This window comes from Zonotrichia albicollis, chromosome 38 (assembly GCF_047830755.1).
Source record: "Zonotrichia albicollis isolate bZonAlb1 chromosome 38, bZonAlb1.hap1, whole genome shotgun sequence".
Taxonomy (NCBI): Eukaryota; Metazoa; Chordata; class Aves; order Passeriformes; family Passerellidae; genus Zonotrichia; species Zonotrichia albicollis.
This window is the reverse complement of record NC_133856.1, coordinates 589,387-602,554: the sequence shown is the minus strand read 5'-3', so window position 1 is coordinate 602,554 and position 13,168 is coordinate 589,387. Positions and strand designations below refer to the sequence as shown.

Genomic DNA, 13,168 nt, shown 5'->3' with positions numbered 1-13,168 from the left:
AAGACCATTGACCCTCACCACAGAGGTGCTCTATGGTGATAGGGTTACCACTGTTATCCTTTGCTGTGTTTGGATCAGCAAGCAAGCCTGGGAGAGCATCTTTTAGCAGTTGTTTCCATGCTAATTCACATAATTTGAATTCCGTGGAGGTCATGAGACAGGAAAAAAGCTGTTTTAAATCATGTGGGATTACCACAGTCCTACTCAGCTCAGAATTTAAAAGGCCACGGAAATATGGACTGTGTGGACCATATTCCTTATGAGATTTACAGATCTCTTTAATCAATTGTTGTCCAAAAGAACTCCAATTAGCAGTTGGAGCTGCCTCGGCTTGAGCTGCAGGCTGAAACGTAACAGGAGCCAGTGACAACATGGGACTGTGCATTGGGTCTGCTGTCCCCTGCTCTGTATCCCTTGAATCAGAAGCATTGGGATCACAGCTACAGGTTTGGGGACAGGCAGTGGGTATGTCCCCACCATGGGAACCCGGGGAGGGGGCGGGGATGCAGTGGGGACAGGGGGTGGGGACAGGGGCTGGCAAGGGGCGGGGATACCATGGGAACAGGGGGCGGGGTTAGGGGGCAGACAGGGAGGGGGGATACCATGGGAACAGGGGGCGGAGGCAGGGGGCAGGAAGGGGGCGGGGATACTGTGGGAACAAGGGGTGGGAACAGGGGGCAGGCAGGGGCGGGGTCACCGTGGGAACAGGGGGCGTGGTCAAGGGGCTGGCAGGGGGTGGGGACACCTGGTGACATCACGTCAGCAGACGCCCCCTGGGAGGAGTAGAGAGGCGGAGCCGAGGGTACTGCAGGAAAGGGAAGGGGAGGGGAGAAGGTGTCACGAGGAACAGGAGGAGAGGGGGATGGGGATGGAATTTTCGGATGCTTAAGAGGATTTTGGGAAGAAGACCAGGTTTGGGAAGATGCCACGTGGCATCCACCATCTTGCGGACCCCCTAGGGACTGGGGGCCATTTTGGGCATCACCGCTCTCTGGAAAGCTGACACGTGCTCTGGGTTTTAGAGGAGGGCACACAGGGGGTTGGGAAAGGTTCCACGCAGCCTGGCCAGGGCCTTGTGGACAGGGCAACTCAGGCATTTTAACAAACTCTGGGAGTTGACTTCCCAATGAGTGTGCTCTCTTAAAAATACCAAGTTTTGGGGTAAGAGGTTTAGGGGTTTTAGAGCTAGGAGAGGGAGAAACAGGGAGAGCAGAGGTACATGGCTTGGTGTTTGGCTTTTTCTCCATTTCCTTTTGTTTGAGCAAGGCTGTTCGGATTTGTAAACTCCAGAACACAAATTTAGCTGAGGGTGCGTTCCCAGATTGTCCTGAGGTTATCAATTCATTCCCAACTTTATCCCAGAATTGAATATTCTGGATTTCTTCAGAGGAGATTTGTGGGAAGTGTAGAAAAAGCCATCTTATAAACTGTTTCAATTTTCCTTTTGAGAACTTCACATTACCACTGACTAAAATGCTAACAATATGATAATGCACTCCTTCTTGTACAATGCTGAGATTCGAACCCATGTTAGGTGTAAAAGGCAAAGTACAAAATCCCGCCTGACCAAAAGAGAAACCAAAATCAGCTACCGGTTTCTAAAATAAAAACACAGATAGGAAAGCAGACGAGCAGACAAAAGCTTTACAATGCACCGGCGCGAATTCCAAAAGACAGCGAAACGCCGCAGAGAGCTAAAGCCACGAACGCAATGGATTCTGTCTGTGGGGCTGTGCAGCCGAAATGCAAAGGCAAAAAGGAACAGAACTCACGGCAGAGTCTGTTTTTGAGCTTCTGCTCCACTGAGAGCAGAGATACTCACCCGAAATGGAAGCTGTAGCTGGCTAGGGCCAGGCAGGCAGGGCTCCTCACCGGAACAGGACCCCTCTGTGGGCAGGAGAGGCTTCCCTGTTCTTCCTCTGGAAAATCTGCTCACCAAAATGGAGCTGGGCTTTCCAGAGGCACCGAGCATTCCACAAAACTTCTTCTGGGATAAAATCCCAAAGTCTCTGCTGAGAGCAATGCAGTCAGAGCTCTTCCAGCTGGGTGCATGGCTGCCGAAGCCTGTCCGAGCTACTGAGAGTCCTTCTGGGGCTGCAGAGTCGCTTTGCCCCACGTTGGGAGCCAAAATATTGGAATACGAATCCCAGTATGACCAGTTAGATAGATGACCATGTGCCCGGGCCAGTCTGACCCTCGCTGCTGGGCCAAAGGCGGCAGCTGTGGTGTTTCACCCCAGAGACACCTTTAGCTTGCTGGATGCTGCAGCTGGGCACTGAACAAGCCCAGGCTTGTAGAAACTCAGTTTACCTCAGGGGGGAAGGCTTCCGGCGATGGTGGAGAGGAAAAGAGAGCGGATTCTGCCGGAGGGTTTAATCCAGAGTTTATTCCATGGTCACAGAGCTCTGAATCTCAGGGAACAGCTCCAACAGAATCCCGAGCACGTGGCCTGAGTGACTTTTTAGGCTCAGGGACAGCGGGAGGGGAAGGGACAGGTGAGCACCAACCAGGTGGGAGGGGGAGGCTCCCAGGGGACACGGGACACCCAGACAGGCCATTGAGCCCGGGCCTGAAGGACACCCTTGGAACGTGACCAAGCACACGAGGCCTTGCTGGAATGTTGAGCCTGATGGACAGAACTCACTCAGCAAGGGGCGAGGGGGAAGGGAGAGGGGCATTGCCACACCTGGGAAGGGACTGGGAAGTTTAAACCAGGAAATTGCACCACACTGCAACACACCACCTGCAGCCACCACCCTCACAGGGGCCCATCAGTCACGGTCCCACCACCCCTGTGGGATATCTGTGAGCAGAGAATGGGATCATGAGATCACCAGGTCATGGGGGGCATCCCACCACCCATGGTGGAACTCTGAATGGAATCATGGAGCCACCAGGTCATGGGGGTGTCCTGGCACCACTTTTGGACCTCTGGGAGCACAGAACAGAATCACAGACCCACCAGGTCATGGGAGACATCAAACACCAGCTCACGTCCGTCCTCATCCATGTTTGCCCAACACTCCTGGCCCCACCACGCCGCTCCCATCTCCAGCACCAGGGAGCCAAGATCTGGAGCCACCAGGCTCATGGGACCCATCAGTCATGGTCCCATCACCCATGTTGGACATCTGGGAGCAGGGAATGGGATCATAGAGCCAACCAGGTCATGGGAGATGTCCCACCACCCATCCTGGATCACCAGGAGCTGGGAATGGGATCATGGAGCCACCAGGTCATGGGAGACACCAAACACCAGCTCACGTCCATCCTCATCCATGTTTGAGCCACCTCGGCACAGTCCTGGGGCCACCAGCTCTTGGGGGACATCAATCCAACCAAGGTGGGCATCTGGGAGCTGGGATGGGATCATGGAGCCACCAGGGCATGGAGGTGTCAATGGTCATGGTCCCACCACCCATGTGGGACCTCTGGGAGCAGGGAACAGGTTCATAGAGCCACCAAGTCATGGAGGACATCCCATCACCCATGTGGGATATCTTTAAGCAGGGAATCAGATCACAGAGCCACCAGGGCATGGGGGAGTCAATGGCCATGGTCCCACAACCCATCCTGGATCACCAGGAGCAGAGAATGAGATCATGAAGCCACCAGCTCATGGAGGATGTCCCACCATCACTTTTGAACCTCTGGGAGCAGGGAATGGGATCACGGAGCCACCAGGTCATGGGGGATGTCCCACCACCCATCCTGGATCTCCAGGAGCGGGGAATGGCATCATGGAACCACCAGGTGATGGCAGACATCAACCACCAGCTCACGTCCATCCTCATCCATGTTTCACCAACACTCCTGGCCCCACCACACCACTCCCACCTCCAGCACCACCCTGAACCCCCAGACCCCAACCAGCACCACCCCATGTCCCTCACGTGTCCCTGGCGGCCGCCCGGGCGTGGATCCGCGCGTGCCGCGCCAGCGAGGACTTGTTGCTGAAGCTCTTCCCGCAGCGGCCGCAGGGGAAGGGCCTCTCGCCCGTGTGCGAGCGCTCGTGCACCCGCAGGTCTGCCAGGTGCTTGAAGCTCTTGCCGCAGGTGGGGCAGGGGTGGGGCCTCTCCTGGGTGTGGCTGCGGCGGTGCAGGCTCAGGTTGGACTGCTGGCTGAAGCTCTTGCCGCAGGTGGGGCAGGGGTACGGCCGCTCGCCCGTGTGCGAGCGCCGGTGCTTGCGCAGGTCCGACGGGTTGGTGAAGGCCTTGCCGCAGGTGGGGCACGGGTACGGCCGCTCGCCCGTGTGCAGCCGCCGGTGCGTGGTCAGCGTGCTCAGGTGGCCGAAGCGCTTCCCGCAGTGGCCGCAGCCGTACGGCCGCGCCCCCGTGTGCGTCCGCTCGTGGCTGCGCAGGTGGGTCAGGCGCGCGAAGGATTTGCCGCACTGACCGCAGGGGTACGGCCGAGCTGCTGGTGGGGTCACCGTGCTCGTTTTGGGGGGATCTCGATGGGTTTGGTGTCTCTGGGTGTTCTGAGGTTGGGGAAGGAGAAGCTCCGGAGTCCTGGTGGGATCTGGAAGAAAAGAAGAACATCCATGAGTGGTTCCTGATGGGGAATGTCCAGCTCCAAGCCCTCCATGGTCCGTGGGTTCAGTTCCCGCACTGACCGCAGGGGTATGGCCGAGCTGCTGGGGTGGTCACCATGGTCGTTTTGGGGGGATCTCGATGGGTTTGGTGTCTCTGGGTGTTCTGAGGTTGGGGAAGGAGAAGCTCCGGGGTCCTGGTGGGATCTGGAAGAAAAGAAGAACATCCATGAGTGGTTCCTGATGGGGAATGTCCAGCTCCAAGCCCTCCATGCTCTGTGGGTTCGGTTCCCGCACTGACCGCAGGGGTACGGCCGAGCTGCTCGTGGGGTCACCATGGTGGGATCTCGGTGGGTTTGGTGTCTCTGGGTGTTCTGAGGAAGGGGCGGCTCCGGGGTTGTGGTGGGATCTGGAAGGGGAGGAGAACATCTGTGAGTGGTTTCTGATGGAGAACATCTGAGTCCACCTCCTCCATGCTCGAAGGATTCTGTTCCCACCACTCACCACAGGGGTACGGTCGAGCTGGTGGTGGGGTCACCATGGTGGGATCTTGATGGGTTTGGTGTCTCTGGGTGTTCTGAGGAAGGGGCGGCTCCGGGGTTCTGCTGGGATCTGGAAGAGAAGAACATCTATGGGTGGTTCCTGATGGGGAACATCTGAGTCCATCCCCTCCATGCTCCGAGGGTCCCACCACTGACCACAAGGATATGGCCAACGTGGTGGGGTCACCGTGGTGGGTTTGGGAGGACCTCAGTGGGTTTGGTGTCTCTGAAGGTTCTGGGGTTGGGGAAGGTCAGGAGAACATCTGTGGGTGGTTTCTGATGGAGAATGTCCAGCTCCAACCCCTCCATGCTAGGAGGGTCCGGTTCCCACCACTGACCACAGGGGTACGGCCGAGCTGCTGGTGGGGTCATGGTGGGTTTGGGGGCATCTCGGCAGGTTTGGTGTCTCTGGAGGTTCTGGGGTTGGGGAAGGTCAGGAGAACATCCATGGGTGGTTCCTGATGGGAATGTCCAGCTCCAACTCCTTCATGCTAAAAGGGTCTGGCTCCCACCACTGACCACCCCAGATCCACCCATGGGGGGTGGTCCGGAGAAGGGGAAGGTTGGAACTCCAATCAGGTGTGGTTGGACCCAAGGAGATGGCTTGGAGCCCATGGAGATGGTCTGAAGGCCGTGGAGATGGTCTGGAGGCCATGGAGATGGTTTGGAACCCTCTGAGATGGTTTGGAGCTCATGGAGATGGTTTGGAGCTCATGGAGAGGGTTTGGAGCCCCAGGAGATGGTTTGGAGCTCATTGAGATGGTTTGGAGCTCATGGAGATGGTCTGGAGCCCAAGGAGATGGTTTGGAGCTCATGGAGATGGCTTGGATCTCATGGAGATGGCTTGGAGGCCATGGAGATGGTTTGGAGCCCCAGGAGATGGTTTGGAGCTCATTGAGATGGTTTGGAACCCCAGGAGATTGTTTGGATCTTATGGAGATGGCTTGGAGCTCATGGAGATGGTTTGGAGGCCATGGAGATGGTTTGGAGCTCATGGAGATGGTTTGGAGGCCATGGAGATGGTTTGGAGCCCATGGAGATGGTTTGGAGCCCATGGAGATGGTTTGGAGCCCAAGGAGATGGTTTGGAGCTCATGGAGATGGCTTGGAGCTCATGGAGATGGCTTGGAGGCCATGGAGATGGTTTGGAGCTCATGGAGATGGTTTGGAGCTCATGGAGATGGCTTGGAGGCCATGGAGATGGTTTGGAGCTCATGGAGATGGTTTGGATCTCATGGAGATGGTTTGGAGCCCATGGAGATGGTTTGGAGGCCATGGAGATGGTTTGGAGCTCATGGAGATGGTTTGGAGCTCATGGAGATGGTCTGGAGCTCATGGAGATGGTTTCTGACCACCAGATTTGGGGTTTTGTCCCACGATTTGAGGTTTTTGGTTCATTGAGATGGATTTTGATCCCTGGATTTGGGTTTTTCACCCCAGGGTTTGGGATTTGAGGTTTTGGTCCAATGTGGTTGTTTTTAACCTCAGAATTTGGGGTTTTCCCCCCAGGATTTGGGATTTTGACACCACTGACACCATTCTGCCCCCCATGAGATGATTTCGGGGTCCCACCCCCCCCAGCTCCACCCCCAGCCCGTTTTTGGGGTGTCTGGGGGTTCTGCTGCCCCCACCCCGGTACCTTCATCCCATGGCGGCTCCTCCTCCTCCTCCTCCTCCGACGGGGGGCTCGGGGGGACCCCAAAATCCCCGGGGTCCCCCAAATCCCCGGGGTCCTCCAGCTTCACCCGCACGCTCACCTGGGGGACACGGAGCTGTGAGAGGGGCTGGGAACCCCAAAAACCCCAAAAGGGGTTTGGGCACCCCAAAAGCTCTGAAAGGGATTTGGGGGCTGGGGGATCTCCAATTTGGGCACCCCAAAAAGCTCTGAAAGGGATTTGGGCACCCCAAAAACCCTAAAAGGGATTTGGGTGCCCCCAAAAGTCCTAAAAGGGGTTTTGGGGGCCGGGGATCCCCAATTTTGGCACCCCAAAAACCCCAAAAGGGATTTGGGTGCTCCCAAAAGCTCTGAAAGGGATTTGGGGGCTGGGGGATCCCCCAAGGAGATTTGGGCACCCCAAAAGTCCTAAAAAGGGTTTGTGGGCTGGGCGATCCTACATTTGGGCACCCCAAAAAGCTCTGAAAGGGATTTGGGCACCCCAAAAACCCTACAAGGGGTTTGGGTGCCCCCAAAAAACCTAAAAGGGGTTTTGGGAGCTGGGGATCCCCAATTTGGGCACCCCAAAAAGCTCTGAAAGGGGTTTGGGTGCCCCCAAAAGCTCTGAAAAGGTTTTGGGTGCTGGGGATCCCCAATTTGGGCACCCCAAAAACCCTAAAACGGGGTTTGGGTGCCCCCAGAAGCTCTGAAAGGGATTTGGGAGCTGGGGATCCCCAATTTGGGCACCCCAAAAAGCTCTGAAAGGGATTTGGGCACCCCAAAAACCCTAAAAGGGATTTGGGTGCCCCCAAAAAACCTAAAAAGGGTTTGGGTGCTGGGGATCCACAATTTGGGCACCCCAAAAAACCTAAAAGGGATTTGGGTGCCCCCAAAACCTCTGAATGGGATTTGGGTGCTGGGGATCCCCCAAGGAGATTTGGGCACCCCAAAAGTCCTAAAAAGGGTTTGTGGGCTGGGCAATCCTACATTTGGGCACCCCAAAAAGCTCTGAAAGGGATTTGGGCACCCCAAAAACCCTACAAGAGATTTGGGTGCCCCCAAAAGTCCTAAAAGGGGTTTTGGGGCCAGGGATCCCCAATTTGGGCACCCCAAAATCCCTACAAGGGGTTTGGGTGCCCCCAAAAGCTCTGAAAGGGATTTGGGGGCTGGGGGATCCCCCAAGGAGATTTGGGCACCCCAAAAGTCCTAAAAAGGGTTTGTGGGCTGGGCTAATTTTGGGCACCCCCAAAAAGCTCTGAAAGGGATTTGTGCACCCCAAAAACCCTACAAGGGGTTTGGGTGCCCCCAAAAAACCTAAAAAGGGTTTGGGTGCTGGGGATCCACAATTTGGGCACCCCAAAAAACCTAAAAGGGATTTGGGTGCCCCCAAAAGCTCTGAAAGGGATTTGGGGGTTGGGGATCCCCCAAGGAGATTTGGGCACCCCAAAAGTCCTAAAAAGGGTTTGTGGGCTGGGCGATCCTACATTTGGGCACCCCAAAAAGCTCTGAAAGGGATTTGGGCACCCCCAAATGATCTAAAAGGGTTTTGGGTCCTTGGGGATCCCCCGAGGGGATTTGGGCACCCCCAAAAGGAGATTTTGGGCCCTGGGAACCCCCAAAAGCTGCAGAAGGGATTTGGGTGCTGGGGATCCCCAAAAGATGCTGAGGGGTTTGGGGCTCCCAGGACCCCCAGAGGGGATTTTGGGGCTCAGGACCCCCAAAAGCTTCCAAAGGAATTTGGAGATCCCCAAAAGGGTTTTGGGTGCCCCAAAAAGCTGCCAAGGGGATTTAGGCACCCCCTTTCCAGCCTCAGTTTTGGGTTTTTTCCTTGGGAATGAGCAGGGATGGGACAGAGCGGGAGGAATAGAAAGGGGGGACCAATAATTCCCAAATTTGGGTGAATTCCCCCAGATTCCCTTTTGGAACACCATATCTGGACCCTCACCCACCTGCTGACCTGGTGCCCAGGACCCTAAAAAATTTTCCAAGGGGATTTAGGCACCCATGACCCCCTTCCCACTCTGAATTTTGGTTTTTTTTCCTTGGGAATGAGCAGGGATGGGACAGAGTGGGAAGAATGTAATGGGGCGACACCAATAATTCAAAATTTGTGACTCAGCACCCCAAAATCCAGCCCCCCTCCCACCTGCTGCCCTGCCTAGGGGGTTTAGGCGCCCTCTTTCCCTTTTCAATTTTGGGTTTTTTCCTTGGGAACGAACTCAGAATCCCACAGCAGGGATGGGACAGAGTGGGAGGAATATAAGGGGGGGACCAATAATTCCCAAATTTGGGTGAATTCCCCCAGATTCCCTTTTGGAACACCATATCTGGACCCTCAACCACCTGCTGACCTGGTGCCCAGGACCCATGACCCCCTTTCCAACCTAAATTTTGGGTGGTTTTTTTTCTTTTTTTTTTTCCTTGGGAATGAGCAGGGATGGGACGGAGTGGGAAGAACACAGGGGAGGATCAATTATTCAAAATTTGCGACTCAGCGCCCCAAAATCCAGCCCCTCTCCCACCTGCTGCCCTGCCTAGGGGGTTTAGGCGCCCTCTTTCCCTTTTCAATTTTGGGTTTTTTCCTTGGGAACGAACTCAGAATCCCACAGCAGGGATGGGACAGAGCGGGAAGAACATAAGGAGGGGGATCAATTATTCCAAATTTCGGACCCCATCACCCCAAACCCGCGCCCTCTCCCACCTGCCGCTCCCAAATCCCTTCGCGCTCCTCCTGCGCCCTCTGGAACCGCTCCGCCAGCGCCACGGCCTGCGCGCAGGAGCGCGGGTGCCGCGCCCACACCCAGCTCTGGATGCGCTCGGGCAGGATGCTCAGGAACTGCTCGAGCTCCAGCAGCTCCAGGATCTGCTCCGTGCTGCGCTCCTGGGGCCGCAGCCAGCGCCGCGACAGCTCCCGCAGCCGCCGCCACGCGGCCCGCGGGCCCGCCGCCTCCCGGTACTGGAACTGCCGGAACCGGAGCCGCCGCTGCTCCGTGCGGGCACCGCCGGGGCCGCCGGGAGCCTCCGGGGCTGTGCGGAGCCGGAGCCGCCGCTGCTCGGTGCCGGTGCCGGTACCGTCAGGAGCCTCCGGGGCTGTGCGGAGCCGGAGCCGCCGCTGCTCGGTGTCGGTACCGCCGGGTCCCTCCAGGGCTGTGCGGAGCCGGAGCCGCCGCTGCTCGGTGCCGGTGTCGGTACCGCCGGGTCCCTCCGGGGCTGTGCGGAGCCGGAGCCGCCGCTGCTCGGTGCCGGTACCGCCGGGAGCCTCCGGGGCTGTGCGGAGCCGGAGCCGCCGCTGCTCGGTGCCGGTGCCGGTACCGTCAGGAGCCTCCGGGGCTGTGCGGAGCCGGAGCCGCCGCTGCTCGGTGTCGGTACCGCCGGGTCCCTCCAGGGCTGTGCGGAGCCGGAGCCGCCGCTGCTCGGTGCCGGTGTCGGTACCGTCCGGAGCCTCCGGGGCTGTGCGGAGCCGGAGCCGCCGCTGCTCCGTGCGGGCACCGCCGGGTCCCTCCGGGGCTGCGCGGAGCCGGAGCCGCCGCTGCTCGGTGCCGGTGCCGGTGCCGGTACCGTCCGGAGCCGCGGGTCCCTCCGGGGCTCGGCACGGGGGCGGCTCCATGCTGCGCTGCCCCGCTGCGGCTCTGCAGGAAGGGGACAAAGCGGCGATGAAGGGAAGACCCCTCCTCAATTCATAGCTTGGGTTTAGAAGGCGCTCTGGGGCTTGGGGACCCCTCCTCAAATTAACCCCCCTGGGGTTGTAATTCCCCCCCAAAAGCCTCCTCAAATTCCTCCCCAAATTCATCAACCCCTCCTGTTTGTGCCTTGCCACAAAATCCCCGAACATGGTATTGGGGACCCCTCCCCAAATTAATCCCAGCCCAGCTGGACCTTGCCTCAAAATCCCCGGATCTGGTATTGGGGACCCCTCCCCAGATTAATCCCAGCCTGGTTGCAATTCCCCTCAAAAGCTCCCCACATGGTATTGGGGACCCCTCCTCAAATTAATCCACCTCGGGTGGACCTTGCCCCAAACGCTTCGGAGCTTTGTAATGAGCCCCCCACACCCCACCCTGGTATTGGGGACCCCTCCCCAAATTAATCAGCCCCTCCTGGTTGTGCCTTGCCACAAAACCCCGAACATGGTACTGGGGACCCCTCCCCAAATTGATCCCAGCCTGGCTGGGCCTTGCCCCAAAATCCCCAGACCTGGTATTGGGGACCCCTCCTCAAATTAACCCCCTCATTGTGACTTGCTTCAAAATCTCCGAACCTGGGATTGGGGACCCCTCCCCAAATTAATGCCCCCAGGCTGGACCTCGCCCCAAAATCCCCCGAGCTTTGTAATGAGCCCCCAGCCCACCCTGGTATTGGGGTCCTGACCCTGCGGGACCAAACCCCCCCCAGAAGGCGAACCTGACCCCCAACCCTGGGGGTCCCACAGCCCCCCAGCCCTTAATCCCCCTCCACAACCCTGGGGGTCCCGAACCCCCTCCCGGCCCTGCAGCCCCCCCAACTATGGGGGTCCCACAGCCCCTCCGACCCTGAAACCCACACCAACCTGAGGGTCCCCCAGCCCCCTGAAGCCCCCCGCCAGCCCTGGGGATCCCACAGCCCCCCCAACCCTGGGGGTCCCCAAATCCCTCCCGACCCCGCAGCCTCACGAACCTGGGGGTCCCCAATCCCATCCCCACCCCGCAGCCCCCCCAGACTGGGGGGGTGCCGCACCCTGCCCCCCAAACCCGGGGCTCCCCAGCCCCTCTTTCCCCTCAATATCCAAACCTGGGGCTCCCCAGCCCCCCCTCACCCCAATATCCAAACCCGGGGGTCCCCAGCCCCCCCCCTCACCCCCCATATCCAAACCTGGGGGTCCCCCCGCTCAGGGCCCGGTCCCGCGGCCGCCGCTCGCCGACACAAAGGGCGGGAGCGGCCGGGCCCGGCACCGCCCCCGAGGCCTCCCGGGGGTCCCGAGGGGTTCCGGGAGTCCCGGGGAGTCCCGGGGGTCCCAAATTTCTCCCCCCTCCCCAAATTCTCCCCCCCGGGCCCCGCCGTACGTGAGGGAGATGGCGAGACTCCGCCCCTGATTGGGTGAGGGAGCTGTCAATTACAGGAAGGCCACGCCCATAAGGCGGGGTGGGGGCGGGAGCCGCGGGGTCAGATTGACAGCACGAGCAGCCAATAGAAAAAGGGAATGAGGGGAAAGAGGCGGGACAAGGGCGGGAGGGCTCACCCCTACACGGCATTGCGGTGGTGAATGATTGACAGCAGCAAAAGCCAATGGAAGTGCAAGGAGAGCGAGGAGGCGGGGCCTGAGGGAGAGTTTGAAAAATTGTGTTTCTTTCAGGAAAATCGGTAAAAATATTTTTTTCCTGAAAATTGATGAAAATTGGGCTTTATCCGGGAGAATTTGGTGCAAATTGGGGTTTTATTGTCAGGCAAATCAGTGAAAATTGAGGGGTTTTTTACTGGAAAATTGGTAAAAATTGGGGTTTTTTACCAGGAAATTCAGTGATTTTTTTTTCAGGAAAATCGGCGAAAATTGTTTGTTGTTTTTTTTTTTTTTTTTAATCCAGGAAATTCGGTGAAAATTAGGATTTTTTTTCCCAGAAAAATTGGTGAATTTTTTCCTCAGGAAAATTAGTGAAAATTATCTTTTAGGCAGGAAAAGCATAAAACCCAAAAATTTGTGGGTTTTTTCCAGAAAAAATGGTAGGTTTTTTTTCCCCCACTAAAATCGGTGAAAACTGGGATTTTTCTCCAGAAAAATCAGTGAAAATCGGGTTTTTTTTCTAGAAAATTGGTGAAAATTGTTTGTTTTTGTTCAGGAAAATTGGTGAAAATTCCGGGTTTTTTCCCGGAAAATCAGTGAAAAACTTTTCTTTTCTTTGAAAATTGGTGAAAATTGGGATTTTTTCATGAAAATTGGCGAAATTTCTTTTTTTTCTTTTTCTTTTCTTTTTCTTTCTTTATCCCCCTTTTCCCATTTTTCCTTTTTTCCTTCTTTTTTGGCCTTTTCCTTTTTCATTTTATCTTTTCCAAATCTCCCATTTTTCCCCACGTTCCCCCTCTTTTTTACGTGTTATTGGGTTTTTTACATTCCCCTTTTATTCCATTTTATTTTACTTTATATTTTTATTTTATTGTATTTTCTTTTATTTTGTTTTCTACTTTTCCATTTTATTTTATTTTATATTATTTTATAATGTAATTTAATTACTTTATATTTTTATTCCATTTTATTTTACCCTATAGCGTTATTTCATTTTTTATTGTACTTTTATATTATTATTTTATTTTATATTTTTTTTCCATTTTAAGTTATTTTATTTTATGATTTTATTTTATTTTATTCCATTTTAAAATTTAATTACTTAATTTTAAATCTTTATTCAATTTTATTTTACTTTACATTAATATTTTATTTAATTTTTTAATTTATTTTTGTTTTCTTATTATATTT

The 13,168-nt window shown here is 55.7% G+C and overlaps 1 protein-coding gene across 2 annotated transcripts; it reads right to left on the bottom strand.

The window, feature by feature from the left end:
- Positions 1-2,366: 2,366 nt before the first annotated feature.
- On the bottom strand, positions 2,367-11,790 carry MZF1 (myeloid zinc finger 1). Of its 2 annotated transcripts, XM_074531743.1 has the most exons (8): positions 11,572-11,790; positions 9,806-10,352; positions 9,425-9,742; positions 6,709-6,826; positions 5,033-5,140; positions 4,830-4,937; positions 4,613-4,735; positions 2,367-4,518 (listed from the first exon to the last, which is right to left on the bottom strand). In XM_074531743.1, the coding sequence occupies exons 2-8, from the start codon at positions 10,328-10,330 to the stop codon at positions 3,890-3,892; spliced, it is 1,929 nt and encodes a 642-aa protein (XP_074387844.1). In that variant the 5' UTR covers positions 10,331-10,352; positions 11,572-11,790; the 3' UTR covers positions 2,367-3,889. The 2 variants fall into 2 exon arrangements, with proteins under 2 accessions (XP_074387844.1, XP_074387843.1); XM_074531742.1 differs by having other exon boundaries at positions 9,425-10,352.
- Positions 11,791-13,168: the final 1,378 nt, after the last annotated feature.